General features: G+C 38.8%; 1 protein-coding gene across 1 annotated transcript; it reads left to right on the plus strand.

Moving 5' to 3' along the window:
- The first annotated feature begins 3,864 nt into the window (after positions 1-3,864).
- Positions 3,865-15,743, plus strand: LOC143281327 (glia maturation factor gamma-like). Its single transcript, XM_076586515.1, has 6 exons — positions 3,865-3,942; positions 4,563-4,656; positions 6,415-6,464; positions 8,893-9,025; positions 9,955-10,028; positions 12,937-15,743. Exons 1-6 carry the CDS (start codon positions 3,940-3,942, stop codon positions 13,000-13,002), a joined length of 420 nt encoding a protein of 139 aa, XP_076442630.1. The 5' UTR covers positions 3,865-3,939; the 3' UTR covers positions 13,003-15,743.
- The last annotated feature ends 2,220 nt before the right edge of the window (positions 15,744-17,963 follow it).

The following is a 17,963-nucleotide window of genomic DNA, read 5'->3' on the forward strand; positions in this document are numbered from 1 at the left end:
TTTATTACTTTATTGTCTGTTTGTGTAAAAGATTAAAATCACAAGAAAGGCAATATGTATCTGTTTTGTGTGTGTGTGTGTGTGTGTGTGTGTGTGTGTGTGAATTCAAAAAACACTTTGGGTCATTTCTCAAGGTCTGTTGTCTCTCCATCTCTTTCTCTCAAGTTTAATGAGTTCAGTCCCCAATTACACCTGGTGGGTGAAGGGTGTAGATTTTTCCGACTTCCCAGGACAATATATGTGCAGACCTGCTGGTGCCTGAATCCCCTCAAGTGTATACCCATGCAGGAGATCTAATACACACGTTTGAGACCCTGTAATCCATGTCAGTGTTTGGTGGGTTATGGAAACAAGAACACATCCAGCATGCACACCCCTGAAACAGATTATGACTGCCAACATGGTGAGGTAATAAAACATAATGATCCTACACGTTAACTTTTATCCATGTCAGTTTTTGGTGGGTTATGGAAACAAGAACACACCCAGCATGCACACCCCTGAAATGGGTTAAGACTGCCAACATGGCGAGGTAATAAAACATAACAATCCTACACATTAAATGCTACATATCAACGGGTTTTATTGTTTTGTTTTTTGGTTGTTGTTGTTTTTTTGGGGTTTTTTTCTCTCAAGGCCTGACTAAGCGCGTTGGGTTATGCTGCTGGTCAGGCATCTGCTTGGCAGATGTGGTGTAGCGTATATGGATTTGTCCGAACGCAGTGACGCCTCCTTGAGCTACTGAAACTGATACTGAAACTGTTGTTGTTGTAATTGTTGTAATTTGCTCAAAGGAGGATAAAAGGCCATTTTTGCTGTAACCGAGCTTATTGAATTTGTGGATATTTACAAGATGCTGTATTTAAAAGACGATTGTATTTTCCCTACTGATATGTGACGCTGTTTTTATTTGGAAATGTTTATTCTGGGTATGTAACTGTTTTTTGCTGGTTTTTGTTGTTGTTGTTGTTGTTCTCCATACTTCAGGTGTGAAAGGATAATCAAAACTTGCAAGAAGAAACTTAAAATGCATATGTGTTGTGTGTGTGTGCGTGCATGTATGCAGTGTGCGTGAGGGAGAATCAATGCATAGATGGTCCATCTGAAGTGCACATTGGGGAATCTACCAAAAAAGAATACCATGATCACCCTACCTTGGTTTGTTCCCTTTCACTGACATACGAGTAGAAAGAGAATGAGAGACACAGAACATGGAGACTGATTTGGAAAGGAACATACAGACTGGAGACTGATATGGAAGAGAAAGAAAGGGACACAGATGGGGCGAGAGACAGGGAAATACTGAGAAAGCGAGATGGACTCAGACACATGGGAGAGACAAGAGTAAACAGAGAGAAGGGGGACAGAGAAAGGGAGATGGAAAAAAAAAGAATGGGAGATAGAAACAGTAGATACTGACAAGACAGGGAAGAGAGACACACTCTTATGAGGCTCGAAGAGATGGGAAGGAAACTGACAAAAAGAGACATTTGGGAAACAAGGACTTTAGGGAGATGGGCTGGGAAAGAGATGGCGACTAATACAGAGAAAGGGAGATGGAGAAAGAATTAAAACACATGGTACAATTGGACTAAGACTGGGAAACTAAAGAGGAGACAGCCATAGGTGCATGGGTGGGTGGGTTTAAGGTAGCAAGGGAGACAGTGTGTGAATGATGAATAATGGAGTCTCCTGTTGGACCGACGGATGAGTAGGCAGCAGGCTTATCTGTCGTTGTGTGTTCTCATATGGGAGAAGAGGCCGATTCTGGATGTGCAGCACTTCCCACAGGTGCTGCAAGGGAAAAAGTGCCTGACCAGCACAAGTAACTTTTTTTTTAGTGAGGAGGAGTTGTGCGGTCCCTTCCCCACTCTCTCGCCTACCGATGCTCACCGTCCCACAGGTGCAGATACTGCCATGTGTAGGATGGCCACGGCAGCTGCAGTTTTCTTCTTTGGAGCTCTGTCTCCTAGGAGGACTTCCAGCCAAGGATAAGAGCTCCCCCTGCCCTTTGGTCATCCTCTTCCGCCTTCACAACCGTTGGGAAAGGTTTCCTCCTCCACCTGGTTTGTCGTTGGGAGACTTCACATGCGGCAGGTAGTACTGGGTTACATGGTACCAGAAGCAAGTTTCGGTCCTGCGAGACACAATTACTCTTTTTTACAGAAGAACTGTTTGGTACTGTAGAGAAAGGAAATCAGGCGGACGTCATCATTATGGACTTTGCGAAGGCCTTCGATAAAGTAAACCACAGCCTCCTCATCCACAAACTGAAACATTACGGCGTCCAAGGAAAGATCAACAAATGGATAGGAGCTTTCTTGAAAGACCGGCAACAATCGGTGGTAGTGGAGGGCACAGCTTCCAGCCGGGTCAGTGTGAAGTCTGGGGTCCCACAAGGCTCTGTTTTAGGGCCAGCACTATTTTGGGCGTACATCAATGACTTGCCAGAAGAACTCTCCTCACTGACACGTATGTTTGCTGATGACACAGCTGTCTACCGCTTAAAGGCCTCCAAAACTGACCAAAACTTACTTCAGGAAGACCTCAAGAAGCCAGAAGCATGGGAGCACAGCTGGGACATGGCTTTCCATCCTGGAAAATGTACTATTCTCCCAGTTACAAAATCATCCTGTCCTGCAAAATCCGACAATACCCTCCACAACCATATCCTAGAAACTGTTTCTACCTCAAAATACCTAGGCATTACCATCACAAGTGATCTCAGCTGGGACCTGCACATCAACACCATTTGTGCAAAAGCCAATAAAACCCTCGGCTTCCTCAGAAGAAACCTGAAGATCCCAGCAGTGCGCCTCAAAGAAACAGCATATAAGACTTTCGTCAGACCAATCTTGGAGTACGCGTGCACCGTATGGGACCCGCATACCCAAGACAACATCAAGAAGATCGAAGCTGTCCAGAGACGAGCAGTACGGTTTGTGGTCAACCGGTACCACAACACATCTAGTGTCACCGCGATGATCGACAGACTACAATGGCCGACTCTGCAGCACAGACGGAAGGTAGCTAGGCTTGCCATGCTACGGAAAGTAATGGACGAAGAGGCGATCGTCGACAAAACCTGCATCGTGCTAGTCCCACTCAGACAAAGAAGGAAACATTCTCGCCAGCTCAACCAGATCCGGTGTAAAACCCAATACAGGCAATATTCCTTCTTCCCCAGAACGATACGTGACTGGAACAACCTGCCTGAAACAGCTATAGCAGCAGACGCCTTGGACACCTCAGCAAGGGACCGGCTAGCTCGGAAGGGCGAAAAGTGAAGTGACAGTAGCCTGCCGGAGAACCCACTTAGAGTAGGACTAGGGTTTCTTCCTCACTAATAGGTCTGTCGCTTTCTGTAGCTTGTTTTTCTTCCATCGCAACCCAACAAAAACGGCGTAAAAATCAAATTGATGATTGTGGCCGTCAACGCAGTGAAAGTGAAAGATATATATATTATATAGGGGTTCCACACAGAGACTGTATGTGTACTCATGGATAGGTCGAACAAGGGCTTTGTATGCACGACAGTTTCCTTTGTCTTCCTGTTTCCTATTTGAAAAATCTTGTTTTGTTTTGATAACATGTTGTCCTGTGTGGTGCGTGCACATGATTTACAGTTATACCTATAAATTATGGTTGTGTTTTGCAATTAAAAAAAGAAATGAAAAACAACAGTGTACTACCGAGAAAAAAATGAACAAGAAACATACACACACAGAGAAACAGACAGGCGCGTGCGTGCACATTATTCAAGTTCACTAAATATGTTGTTCACAGATACACTCGCATTCAATGTATAGTTTCGATATCGGTTTACCGGAAATGATGAAACGAATGGATCACTGCGCAGTTGTGACAAAAGTAGGAAGTGTCGGATTCGGATGTGTTTCATTTCCGCATCTAAGGGGGAGGATCAAGACTGCTGGAAACATGGTAAACATAATGTGACATATCAGCCCTTTGGCTGTCTACACAGAAGACAGTGTGCGGATACTTTGTATATTGCATACTACGTTTGCAAAAAACAAAACAAACAAAAACGGGCATCGATTTAGTGTATATGTGAAAGGAATTTAACTTTGATAGAGCAGACGATAATTATTTTCCAAGTAAATTGGGCCAACCGCAGCTCCTCTGGTCCCTTTGAAGTTTGATCGTCATCACCATCCTTTAGAACTAACATGAATCAACCTTTGTTTCACAGAAGTAAACGTATTAGAATAAGAAAGTGCTTATGTTATCCTACTCTTCCAGTGCAGTTAGGTAAACAGGCATGATCAGCGCGTTGGTTTTATGCGAATGTCAGTCATCTGCTTCCCCCCTCCTTTTTTATATATTAATTTTATTTATTAAACAGCAGATGTGGTGGAGGGTGAAAGGTCATATATATGTGTGGAAAGAAGAGGGGGGGCAGCAACAAGATATTAGGGTAGGAGGAACTGGAGTTATATATGTGGATCAATTCTATGATAATAATAGTTTAGATTTCACTGAATGATTTGAATAACTTGTTTCTTTCCTACTGTCAATCTGCTGATATTATTTTGTTCCAGGCATCTCTTCAGATCTGTAGTATTTCTGAAGAGTTAAAAGAAAAGATGAAAAAATTCAAGTTCAGAAAGGAGCAGAACAATGCAGCTATTATTTGTAAGTACAGTGTAATTGTTCCTTGTTTTGAAATACTAGTTAAGTTTAGGATATCCTGTTAGTGTAATATGTGTACCCTTCATACTCATTTAGTTATATTTGATGCCATATAAAACTAACCTGATCATGAGAATGAAAAAGATGATATAAAGAATTTGATAGGTTATTGCTTATCAAATAAAGCAGCAGTGCTGAATCGGTTTGAAGCTTGCTGATTTCTTCTGCACATTTCTTTACTAACAGAGTAGCAAATGTTTGGAACAATTTGTCACAAGACGTTGTTTCCGCAGGAACAGTGAATACATTTAAAAATTATCTTGATATTCATTTAAAAAATTTTAAATACAAAACTCATTTACATATTTATTGATTTTTCAAGCATTGCGCACTCAATGTTGAAAAATGCATCAGAGATATGTGGGGACTCTCTTTTTCTTCCCCACTTCAAGCGGGCAAAAGGCCTTTTCAGGCCTGCACGCCTTGATATGATATGATATGATATGATATGATGTTATTGTGAGTTTTCTAGTGCAGTTGAACTTTAGAAGCATGCCAATTTTGAAGACATGTTTCAGGTCACAGAATGACAGGCACAGAAAGGCGAGTGGGCTTTGATATGTCAAAACACAGTCCTTTATTTTATGGTTATTTTATTTACTAATTTAGCTGTGACCATTCAGGTATCTACAAATGACAGAAATTCAAACTTTTCTGAGAAAGCCGATCCCTTACAGAAGACAACTGTTTAGAATAAAAAGTTGCAAAATGACTTTATGACATTGTTAACAACACTGATTTTTTTCCCTTTCTGCTAATCAGTCTATATGTGATATCCATTTTTCATAGTGATAAATCTAACACTTACATTTTCTCAGCAACTGAAAGCGCCACAGGAAATAAACTTGGCATAGCTGCAGCATGTAGCTGTATTACTTCATTGGTTTTGTGGTGCAAAAGTGAGTCAGTGCCGCATTCATTTTAAAAACTCTTCTATCATTATTGTTATGTTTTTTGGCTTTTGTGTGTGAGTCTCTGTGTGTGTGTGTGTGTGTGTGCATCTTTACTGAAAAACAAATAATTGAAGAAATAAGAACGAAAGGAAAGTTTGTTGTTTTTTTTAAACATTTAAAAACAATGTGGGAAATCCTGTAAAAAATTGCATGTCTGTCTTTCGATGGCAGTAGTGACTGAACAAGGCTTTGGTGCAATTAACATCTTGAAGATGATCCTGGCTTGCAGTGCTGCAGTTGAGTTCATGAATCCCTGTAGTCCAGGTAGCAGGAACAGAATAATATGAGGCAACAGCTAACTAAATTGTGAATGTTGTGGCTTTTGACAGCTTGACACCTAACACGATGGAGATACAGAGTTTTAGCATAGGCTGTGTGTGAAATAGCCCTGTTTTGTTGTAGAACAAGATGATGTAGACAGTGATTTCATAAAAAAAATCTGATACGGATGATTCTGACTGGTTTACCCTGATAGAGATACTGGTCACCCTACCTTGTTTGTTTGTTGTTAAATCATAAATGACATTGTTCTAATACCTATAAAGTATTTACTTCAAGTGTGTGTGTGTGTGTGTCTTTGTGTGTGTGTGTGTGTGTGTGTGTGTAAACACGCCTGCCCGCCCGCATGTGTGCGGAAACCCAAATATCAGCAAACAGTTCAGTGTTCACATCATTTGTGTGCTTGCCAGTGTGAAAATTAAGTTTTTATGTATCTCATTCTTGTCATGTACCAGTATGTTTGTTTCAGTGAAAATCAATAAAGAGACTCAATCTGTTGAGGAGGAGGAGGATTATGAGGTAAGATCAGGGCAGTAGCCGTAAGATACTTTGTTGAAGTAGAAAATTTCAAATGAAAAAAGGGCAAGTAGGGTGGGATGTATAATATTCAGAATCAAAGTCTCTTTTCACGTATTGATTTTTTGTATATCTACATGCTGTTAGTGGTGGACATACTTTTTGGTAAATTCACAGAAATGAATACAGAATTCTGTCATGTTTTCATTCCACTAGGATTATACTTTGAACTAACAGTTAACTCGGCCTTGCACAAAATAACTATATATACTCACGTCTAAATTATCTTCTTTTGCACCTAAGTATGCACAGCTCTTTGGATTTAGATCAGATAGACTGGGGGGAATGGGGGTGGGGGCCACTTTTCAGGCGCAAGTGGGCAATATTATTGAAATCACATGTACATGGACTCAGGCTCTAAACCAAGTGTCCAGGCCTTGGCTAAAAGTAAAATAGAACATAATTTTAAAGACAAAAACATCACACAAAATCCTGAATGGTTTGCTTCTGGATGGGAACAGTTCATACTTAAAGTCTTAAACCTGTCTTGGGAATTGGGATGGTTGCGAAAGGTGCATTCAGATCAAAGGGAAATTTGGAGAGTTCGAGTGTACCATCTTACTTCCTGCTCTCTGTTTAAAGCCTTTTCTTTTATACCATATGTATTGCATTTTATTATATTTCAACCACTGCAGATTAGTCTGTGTGGAATTTGGGCTGCTGTCACTGGGGACAGTTCATTGCCATTATTCAACACCATTTTCTCTCTCTGTCTGTCTGTAAGTGTACTGCGTTTTACTGTCAAGGTGGATTTTTCAGCAGAAATTGGCCAGTGACAGACCTCAAGTTGCTGTGGGTTATTCTACGTGTGTCAGAGCGTTGCTGCACACAGGAGCACAGTATATCATCTCATCTGAAAGGCTAACACCCAAACCACCTCTCAAGGTCTTGTGGACAGGGGAGTGAAAATCCTGGTCTTGGAACTCACAGGCACTCGCAGACATTTGGGCGTTTTACCATTGACCACCACTTTATAGGGCAGAACTGATTCTAGCTCTTGCTTTTGTTTTCTTCCACTCTTCAGTTTTGGGATACATTTTTATATAGACACTTTGAGCTCTTGGAAATTATGTGGGAGTTATGTATGTATTATTATTTAAGAATAATAATGATGATGATATTATTATTGTTATTGTTGTCAAATTGTGTGTGTGTGTGTTTTACCAAATCATCATGTGCTGGTTGTGGCACATAAAGATAATTGGACTTTATTTTTATTCATCTTTTTATTTTTGGACTGCTTTATTTGTAGTCTGTTTGGTGCTATCATCCATTGTCAGGCATGTCATGTTACCTGCATGAAGTTTTTTCTTGTAAAGCTTAGCCTGTGCGTTCATAATAGGTGATGCGAACTAACCCCAGATAAGGATCATAATGTTTGGCATGATGATACCAGGTGTGAGCTTTAAAGACTAATCTATCTTAATCAGGATTTTGTTTTTCAGACAAAACTTCAAGTTGTATGCTTCTATTGGTTTAAAATGCAAATGTTTAATGACAGTTACATGTAGTCTCTTGGTTTGCTTCTGTTTCTCTGGTTTTCCTTCTCTTTGTGTTTGTGTATGTGCTGTTTGTGTTTTTTCATCTGTGTTCATAACAATGTGTGTGTGTGTGAGTGTGTGTGTGTGTGAGTGTGTTTGTGTGTGTGCGTGTGTGCGCGCGCTCGCGTGTGTCGTTTGTGTGTCAGTGCATACTTTTAATGGTAATCAGGATATAAGTTAAACAACCTTCTGGTTTCAAGTGTAGTAATTGTTTCCTTAGCAGCAGACCCAGTGATGCTTTTCCATTTGTGAGCTTTTCAACTGGAAAATGTCGCAGTGAGGGGTGCAAATGATTTTTTTTTTTTTTTTTTTTTGCGGGGGGTGGGGGTTGAACTTGAAGCATGTAGTGCAGCTTAATTTACTGTATTTTCTATGTTTTGTGTCATGTCTCAGGGGTTTTCATGAATTATGATATGATGAACCATGCAGTTTTTTTTTTGTTCTTTTTTTTTGGGGGGGAGGGGGGGGGAGACTCAGTTGCAAGCAAGTCACAGAGCACATTATTCTCAGTTATTTCTTGACAAGAAAAATCAAGTGCTCTGAGGGCCGGGAAATAAGAAAAGAAATAAACGGGAAAAAAAGAATAAATAGATGAATTATAAATTAACAGATAAATGAATGAATAGATGGAAGAGAGGGAGAAGAACATTAGGCAAATATAAGAAAAAGACATCAAGACAGATCAGTTTATATGTCCTTTAATAAATAATCATTCGTGAAAAAGAAAGGGGAAAAAGAAAATTAGGCAAATATTTTAAAAAAGACATCAGGACAGATCAGCTCTGTGTGTGTGTGTTGTGCATTTCATAATTTTCTAAAGCCTGCTTCAGGATTTGGACGTAGACGAGCTGCAGAATGAACTCCCAGAACACCAACCACGCTATGTGCTGCTGAGTTACGTGCACAAGACAAAGGATGGGCGTACAATGTACCCACTTTTCTTCATTTTTGTTAGCCCGCAAGGTTAGTTTTTGTAAAGCATTTTTTTGATTGCAGTAATATGAAGTCGGAACAAAAAAATCTTAATCTTAACTCCTTGCGAACAATGTTCTTTTCTTGTCAGATGCGGTTCTGACATTGCCTTTTACAGGAATACACATTTACATACACATATAATGATAATAATGGATACTTTTTGAGTGCTTTCTTTCCTTAAAGGGAGCTCAGAGCACTTTACAATGAAATATTAAACACACACACACACACACACACACACACACACACACACACACACACACAAACACATGCAGTAACTTACGAAAGGAAGAAGAATAAAAGATTTAATGCACAAAAGCACAAAACAGATTCAAAGGCTACCCATAATTCATTATTTAATTACACACACACACACAGAGTTTGAAGGCTCTATAACTGATAGGTATGATGAGCACCAAAGTCACTGGAAAAAAGCTGCGTTCATGTGTTTAATTTCAAACAGCTCTTGTGTCTAAAAGCCACTGTTACAACAGAACGATGGTCAGAAACATTTTAGGGAGAAATTTTTTTTGTTACCTAGTAATCTGATTTTTGTCATGGTGAAGAAAACAATATCCACAAATTTTGACATAGCCTGATTTTGCATGTATTGTATGTGAATTGTAACTGCATTTTATAAAGATGGCGCAGTTATCAGGAACATGGACATTCCTGCAGTGTTTAGGAAATTGTGATTCCATCAGAAACAAAAAAAATATTGCCATGTTCTGTACTGTTAAAATTGCAAAGTAAAACTCTCTCTCCATACACCTACACACACACACATACACGCACACACACACTGTTGATATCACTTACAGTGGAAGGGCTTAAAATTAAACATGTGCATTGTTACTCAACAATGAAAACAGCAAAATAATTGTCTTTTTGATTGTTGTTCTTGTTTTCCCCAATAGGTTGCCAGCCTGATCTGACCATGATGTATGCAGGAACCAAACTGGCCGTGGCAGAGGCAGCAAAAATCACTAAGGTCTGGTCTGTCTGTATCTTGCTTTGTTTGATGCTTAGAACATTTCATGGTTTCTGTTACCTATTCATGGTGATGTTGATACAAAGTAATGGTGATGTCATGTAAATAGAACACAATACAAAAAAAGAAAAAGAAAAAAAAGCACTAAAAAAATGATCAAAGACTGTATGACAGCTAAGATGATAGTGTCTGTCATTAATCCATTGACTGCTACTGACAAATATGTTGTCAGTAAAGAGCTAAGACCTCACTGAGCTAAGGCAAAGCTCACAGGTCAGGATATCAGTGACGGGTGCCATAGCCGAATGGTTAAAGCGTTGGACTTTCGATCTGAGGGTCCCGGGTTCGAATCACGGTGACGGCACCTGGTGGGTAAAGGGTAGAGATTTATACGATCTCCCAGGTCAACATATGTGCAGACCTGCCAGTGCCTGAACTCCCTTCGTGTGTATACGCAAGCATAAGATCAAATACGCACGTTAAAGATCCTGTAATCCATGTCAGCGTTCGGTGGGTTATGGAAACAAGAACATATCCAGCATGCACACCCCCGAAAGCGGAGTATGGCTGCCTACATGGCGGGGTAAAAACGGTCATAAACGTAAAAGCCCATTCACGTATATACGAGTGAACGTGGGAGTTGAAGCCCACGAACACAGAAGAAGAAGAAGAAAGGATATCAGTTACCTTTCTTTATATGGACATTTTCCTCTGGGATGGCACAAACTTTGGTTCAGCAAGACCAGTTACGTCATTGATAAGTACAGAGAAAGTAGTACAACACATCAAACTCATGCCACAGTGATCTCATTTCTCAAAGTTTCAGCATTGAAAGGGTTAAAAGAGGGGGGGGAAACAGTAAAAACTTACGAAAGAAAGTTTGACAGCTGGGGTGATGGAGTTTTTCATTAAAAATGCTGGTGATGATATTGAATGTAACTTCAGAACTGGAAAAGAACAAACAAAACAAGCCCCCAAAACAACAACAACAAACAAACAATAATCAGAGAAGAGTTCCAAAGCATGTTGTGAGGATCAGAATCGTAACATTGAAATACATGCCAGTTGTCAGTAATTTGTGAATGCTGTAGATATACACATACATGGAAGTACATGTGCACTGTTAACGTTTCCATAGGAGTCTTCCATTTCTTGTGAGAGTTATGCCAGTAATGTTAGTTGTTAACCCTTTCGCTGCCAAGGAAATAAGATTTAAGTGAAATATATTTGCCAGGGTTTTTTCCACAAAAAACGGGTATATATTTAAAAAAAAAAATTCTGTGCTCTTTGCTATTGGAGAAAGACTCATAAAAGTATATATTTTCTGAAAGGTAAATGAACAAAGAATACAAAACACATGATGTTTTCCAATTTTGTATATCATCAATGACATGCTGTTGTTTTGAAATTAGTGTTTTGTTTTTTGTCATATTTTCAACTTGTTCATAACAAACATCATTCAGGTAATTTGCACTAAAATATAATATTTTCTGGACAAAATGGATAATACCTGTACACACAAATTATACTAGAACAACCACAATAAAAAAAAAGAGACAGATACACAATGTATTGTGACTTCTCCAAGTGATAACATGGATGTGGGGCCACGCTTCCTTGGTCTCCACCCCCTTCCTCTTCACCCCTCTCACACGGTCACTTTATCCAGTTATCATCACTGCATTGGCTGAGTGCCAAGAAAATTGCTCACACTTTGTCTTGCTAAAAATTCGGTCACTTTTTGTCGTCTAATACAGATGTACAGCCAGCATCACTCACTGATAGTCGTATCTTGGCCAGTTTCTTTATTGCTCCCTTCATTTTCTATCAAATCGTCCGATAAATGTTCATCAGTGTCTTCTCCTTCAAATTTATGCTTTCAATTTGTTCTGAGCATCAGCTAAAGAAAGCAATCTTGGTTGATTTAGTGTACCATGATCGCATGTCTTGAGCACGGTGTCCGACATCTTGAGTGAGCAAGGAGAGGAGCCAGGCAAACACTGTGGCAGTAACCTAACCAAAACGTTTAAATAAAGGACTGCCTCATGATGTAGATGAGGTTTCCAGCTATGAATAGAATCTAGAAAGATTCCCCAAGCTAAAGCTACCAGTATTTTTGTCAACGAACTCAGTGCAAACCAGGGAGAATAAGAATATTTTGATGATGAGTTATCTCGTCAGTGTGGCAGGGAAGCATACATGCTTGTGCTGACAAGTAACCGTGTCATATAGGTAGCCTAGGGGTTAATTCAGGTTGACTGTCATTCCTTTCTGAAGGGATAGAAAAAAAAAAAAGCTTTGAATCATTGTGCGGAGACAAATAGTGGAGTGATGGCCTAGAGGTAACGCGTCCGCCTTGGAAGCGAGAGAATCTGAGTGCGCTGGTTCGAATCACGGTTCAGCCGCCGATATTTTCTCCCCCTCCACTAGACCTCGAGTGGTGGTCTGGATGCTAGTCATTTGGATGAGACGATAAACTGAGGTCCCGTGTGCAGCATGCATTTAGCGCACGTAAAAGAACCCACGGCAACAAAAGGGTTGTTCCTGGCAAAATTCTGTAGAAAAATCCACTTCGATAGGAAAAACAAATAAAACTACACGCAGGAAAAATACAAAAAAATGGGTGGCGCTGTAGTGTAGCGACGCGCTCTCCCTGGGGAAAGCAGCCCGAATTTCACACAGAGAAATCTGATGTGATAAAAAGAAATACAAATACAAATACAAAAATCAAACCACTTTCATGCCAGTCATTCACTTGCACACGTTAACTCTGAATAATCTTTTGGGATCAGTTTTGTCAGTCCATTTTACCTCTGTGTGTGTGGAGGGGGAGGATGCATGTGTGTGTGTGTGCATCTGCCTGCCTTCTGTACTGTTTATTAATATGTTGATTGCTTTTTGTTAACAGGTGTATGAGGTTCGCAGTGTGGACGAGCTCACAGAGGACTTTATAAAAGAAAAGCTGGTGTCATAGTTCTGCCCATGGTGCTGATGATGATAACAGATGGCAGTGACACTGTATTACTCTTTTTTTCTTTTGTTTCAATCAAATTGTACTGATGTGTCAGCTGTTATGTTTGGCCTGAGGATCTAAGTAGTAAAGTTCTTTGTTTATCTTGCATTCAGCTTTCTGTCACTGTACTGTTAGTGTGAAGGAAACCTTACTCAATTATTGACCATATCCTCTTGAAAGTCTTTACTCAGGTGGGTACTGGAGATATCTTAAAACTTTGTATGTAATGCAGAGCATAAGGAAATAACAGCAATTGCTGAAACCACTGATGAGCTTTTGAAATGAGGATGGATGATTCTAGTGTCGAGTAAGTGATAAGAATGGAGGACATAAATGGCTGCTTGTATTCATCAGGTGACTGATGCTACTAATACAACTTGTAGCTAATGTCTTAGCCGCATCCGTTTAGTTCAGATGGGGGTTTCTCCAGTTTCAAAGCTCAGTAAGTGTGCAAACTTGCTGGTGCCTTAATCCCTTTCATGTATATACATATTTGCAGAAGGTCAAACACACACACGTTAAAAATACTGTAATCTGCATCAGCGTTTTCATCAACATGCTCTAGATTATGGAAACGCAGATATCATGCAGGATGCATCAGTCCCCAGAAAACACAGCATGGCTGCCTGAATAGCGAGCAAAAAATGGTCAGACATATTTAAACATGGGAGTTACAGGCTACAGGTGCAGGAGAGAGATGCAAGTGGAGAGTACATCAAAGTTTCAGTGAATGAAATGCAGCAATACTCTGTGTTTTCAGTGATATCTTAACATTTTTTTTCTTTTTCAGTCGTTCAGTTGGAGATATCTTCGTTTAATGTTGATGTTTGTGGAACATCTGACGAGAATTGTTTTAAAGTGAACACATGTTGTCGCCTGATAAAAAAACAAAAAAGTGGCTCATGTTTGTGTCTCCCTGAAATGCATATGGATTTTTTTTTTCCAATGATAAAGAAATATTGTGGACCCAAAACTTCAGTGGCATTGGAGGGCTTCTTGTTTTCCTGAATGATGTCAAGTATTACAGAGGATTATTTTATCGCTATAACTTTTTTGGTGTGGGTGGGGGTCACATTTTTGGTTTCACAGGTTCTTAGCATGCGATTCAGTTTAAAAGTATAAAAGTTCAGAGTTGAAGAGGATTGTTCAGTCAGCTCAGCTACAAGTGAGTTGGCTCAAGATGTAACGCATCTTTAAAAAAAGAAAAAGAAAACTGCATATAATCCTACTACTTTGATGTTTATTTTCTTACACATACATAATAGATGTATTTTGACATGCATAAATATATGTGTGTGTGTGTGTGTGTGCTACATGTACACCTTCCTAATTCTGCTTTGGTCTTTTCAGTTCTCATTTGAAAAGGTCCACAAATATAATATCAGTTAACCTACTTCGGAAAGTTATCGGGCGTAGCTACTTTCGTTTTCTCCGCATAGGCAGGTAGTAGTTTGCACAGGACAGGAATCAGACCCCTGCCGGAGTCTGTACTAGTGGGTCACAGGAAGTATGTTACTTACACGTAATTTTAGGAAGAAAATTTCCTTTAAAATTGTTTCAAGTTAAATTGAAGAACTGTTCTGGTTGAAGTGAAGTATTTATTATTACAACCAAGAAAATACAGACCCAGTTATTATCAGCAGTGATTGTGAAAAGTTCACACATCTGATTGATGAGCTAGCCATTCACCAAGGAAGAAAAAAGTATCTTTCATGTCTCAAATCTGTGTGTGTGTGTGTGTGTGTGTGTAAGAGAGAGAGTTCCATGACCTAGTTGTCATGCTTTGGTGTTAGACTACTTAGAACCATTTGTAGACAGAATTAGATTTTTGTTGTTGTTGAGTCAATCAAGTAGTTTGATTTTGAAAATGGTTCATTCTTGAAGTGGGAGTGTGCGAGAGAGAGAGAGAGAGAGTGTGTGTGTGTGTTATTCGTGTATCTGAATTCTGATTCTATTTATTTGTATTTGGTCATGTTATATGTTCCAGTATAACTTTTGTACATGACTTAATTTTTGCATTATTTTAGTCCTTTCCATCGTATTGAATATTACTTTGCCAACATTTCCATTTTTTCCTCATGAGTCCTCAGTGCATTATTGAAAGGTATTTGATGCACGGTCACTCAGTCTGCACCACTTTAAAAAAAAAAAAAAAAAAAAAAGAAAAACGAAAAGTATATGATTATGACCTTTTTAAAAAAATTTTTTTTTACAGCTTGTGACAATTATACATGTCATATTCTTGTTCAGTCATTTCTCCTTTCTTTTTTCTTAAAAAAAAGATCTTGCTCAATACCAAGTAAAATTGTTGCCTGATAATCTTGTAGAAATCTAAAGTAAACTTATCTTGTGTCATACCACCATCCATTAATCTCAACAGGAATTTTCATTCTATGAAACATTTTTATGTTGATGAGATCTTTTTTTTAGAGATGGTGCTCAACCATTAAATTTTACTTGCTCACTGAGTTTCTGAAACATTGAGTAGTACTCAGTCCCAGTGCATGTTTGGGAAGACAGTCATGTTCAGTGCAAATATCCAGACGTACAGAGTGAAGATAAAAATTTTAAAATGTGTAGGATTTTAATTTGCATTATTGGTGTGGGTAGGGGAGCGTATCGATTTTTTTTTCTTATGCTGTTCTTGGCACTGGCTTGTACAACCTGTCAAAAAAAACCTTCAATAAATTGGTACACAAGAGCATGTCGTCTTCCTTCTACATTCCCTTCCTCCCCTTCCCCAGATCTGACTTCTCACCTACCCACCCACTGTATAAGTGTGTACGTGTCTGCCAAATGAATGAATGTATATATGTCTGATGAAGATGATGATGTCAGGTTTCTCAGATCCGAGGATCATTGAGAAGGCCCTTTGTGACAAACCCTCTTAATGTCATTGTAGTGTACAGACAATACACCAATGAGAAGAAGAAATCCTTTCATTTACTGCTGGACGTTTGAAAGTCCAAATGGTTTAGATAACGCCAAATTGTGAGAGGTGTAATTATCTCTTCTCAGCAATCCTTGACGTGAAACAAGTTGTGCCAACAGTATACAATGGATTTCTTTAGATCAGACTGGACTGTGTTTATTCATAATAATGAAATAATAATATTAATAATAAAAGTAATGGTTATTTTTTATGCACTCTACCTCCTTAGCTCAGGGGCCAGAGCACTAACAATGGAGAAAAAAACGGTTACAAAAATTAAGAAAGGGCAGTGAAATCAAAGACTTAAAAAGGAAGACAAAAAATTAAAGAAATGTCAATGAAATGATGAAGTAAAAGTAATCACATACACACAACACCCCCCCCCATCTATTCATGAAGGCTGATTTGTACAGATGTGTTTTGAGGCCACATTTGAACTAACACTTTCTTTAAAGCATGGTGAAATTTGTAGGGATGTTTATTTCAGGTGACGGGAACAAGACATGAAAAGGCACGCTGCCCTGGTAATTTCCTTTTACAATGTAAGATACTGAGTACATGTGGGTAAACCGATTATCACAATGAACAGGGTGGAATATATAACTGAACAAGAGTAAGACGAGTACAGAGGGAACATGTCAGAGAAAAAAGAACAGAAACAAATGCAAGCAGTTCCGTAATCAGTTCTCTGAGCAATAGGAAGCCACAAGTGCAGAAGGAGCATGCCAGAAAATAAGAATAGAAACAAATGCTAGAAATTTTGTAATCAGTTCTCTAAGCAATAGGAAGCCAGTGGATTGTGAAAAATACAACAACAACAACAATAATACACATGAATTTGGAATCAGATCTTTCTTCTTCTTTTTTTTCCTAATCCAAGAGACAAGTGATTTCTGATGACACAAACTCAGTTCTGTTTTTAGTAAATAAGATCAATGATATGAGACACACGTAATCATTTATTGCATTAAAAAAATACGCTTGTAAGTAGCCTCAAGAGCTGAAGGGATATGTATATTATTCTAACATTAGCCTTTATGTTCAACTGGAGATAAAAGTATTAGTGTCACATTATGTAAAAGTCACTCATTTAAAAAAAACAAAAACAAAAAACAACAACAAAAACCCCAAAACAACATCACTATTAACCTGGGAAATGCTTGACTTAAAAAAAAAGAAAGAAAAAAAAACAACAAAAAAATACTTGCTGAATACTTTCAAAACATTATAATGGTACTATCCACTGTCCACTTATAAATAACAATAAACAAAGTACTTCTTCTACCTCTATAGCAAGGAGGAAGGTGACAGATTGGTAAAGACACTTAATCTACAAATACAGCATCTGTTAGGGTCTGGGTTGATGATGCCCGCTCTCGCCTTTTCCCTCAAGTTTTACTGGAAAATGGAACTGAGTGTCTAGTCATACTGATCAGATTATCAACAGAGGTCCCATGTGCAGCATGCACTTGGCACACTGAAAAAGAACTCATGACAACATATCAAGTGTCCTCCAGCAAAATTCTGCAGAAGAAATCCGCTCTGATAAGTACATACAGGCATGCACTCAAGGCCTGACAGAGCGAATTGGGTTAGGCTGCTGGTCGGACATCTGCAAAACAGTTGTGGTGTAGTGTATATGGATTTGTCCAAACGCAGTGAGCACTTGATGAAACTGCACCCACTCAAAAATATTAATTATCAATAAATAATTCAATGGCAAATCACTTTGCAAGTCAGTTTGCATCTATAATTATATATTACATATTATATATTTCATTTAGCATTCTTGAACATTTTCTCTTAGCTGCTCTTTACACAATATATATAATAACATATATATAATAATACATATATATGTATATGTGTGTGTGTGTGTGTGTGTGTGTGTGTGTCCCATTTAGCCTTTGGTTTCTGTAAGTATGCTGTTCACACACTTTTCCAAATTAATGATTTTATCATGACAACATAAGATTTCCCTCAACAATAA

Source organism: Babylonia areolata, chromosome 4, assembly GCF_041734735.1.
Source record: "Babylonia areolata isolate BAREFJ2019XMU chromosome 4, ASM4173473v1, whole genome shotgun sequence".
Classification (NCBI taxonomy): Eukaryota; Metazoa; Mollusca; class Gastropoda; order Neogastropoda; family Buccinidae; genus Babylonia; species Babylonia areolata.

Coding starts and splice junctions, on each gene's coding strand:
- LOC143281327 (XM_076586515.1), top strand. Junction 4,657..6,414: donor GAACAATGCAGCTATTATTT/GTAAGTACAGTG, acceptor TGTTTGTTTCAG/TGAAAATCAATAAAGAGACT. Junction 10,029..12,936: donor AGGCAGCAAAAATCACTAAG/GTCTGGTCTGTC, acceptor TTTTGTTAACAG/GTGTATGAGGTTCGCAGTGT.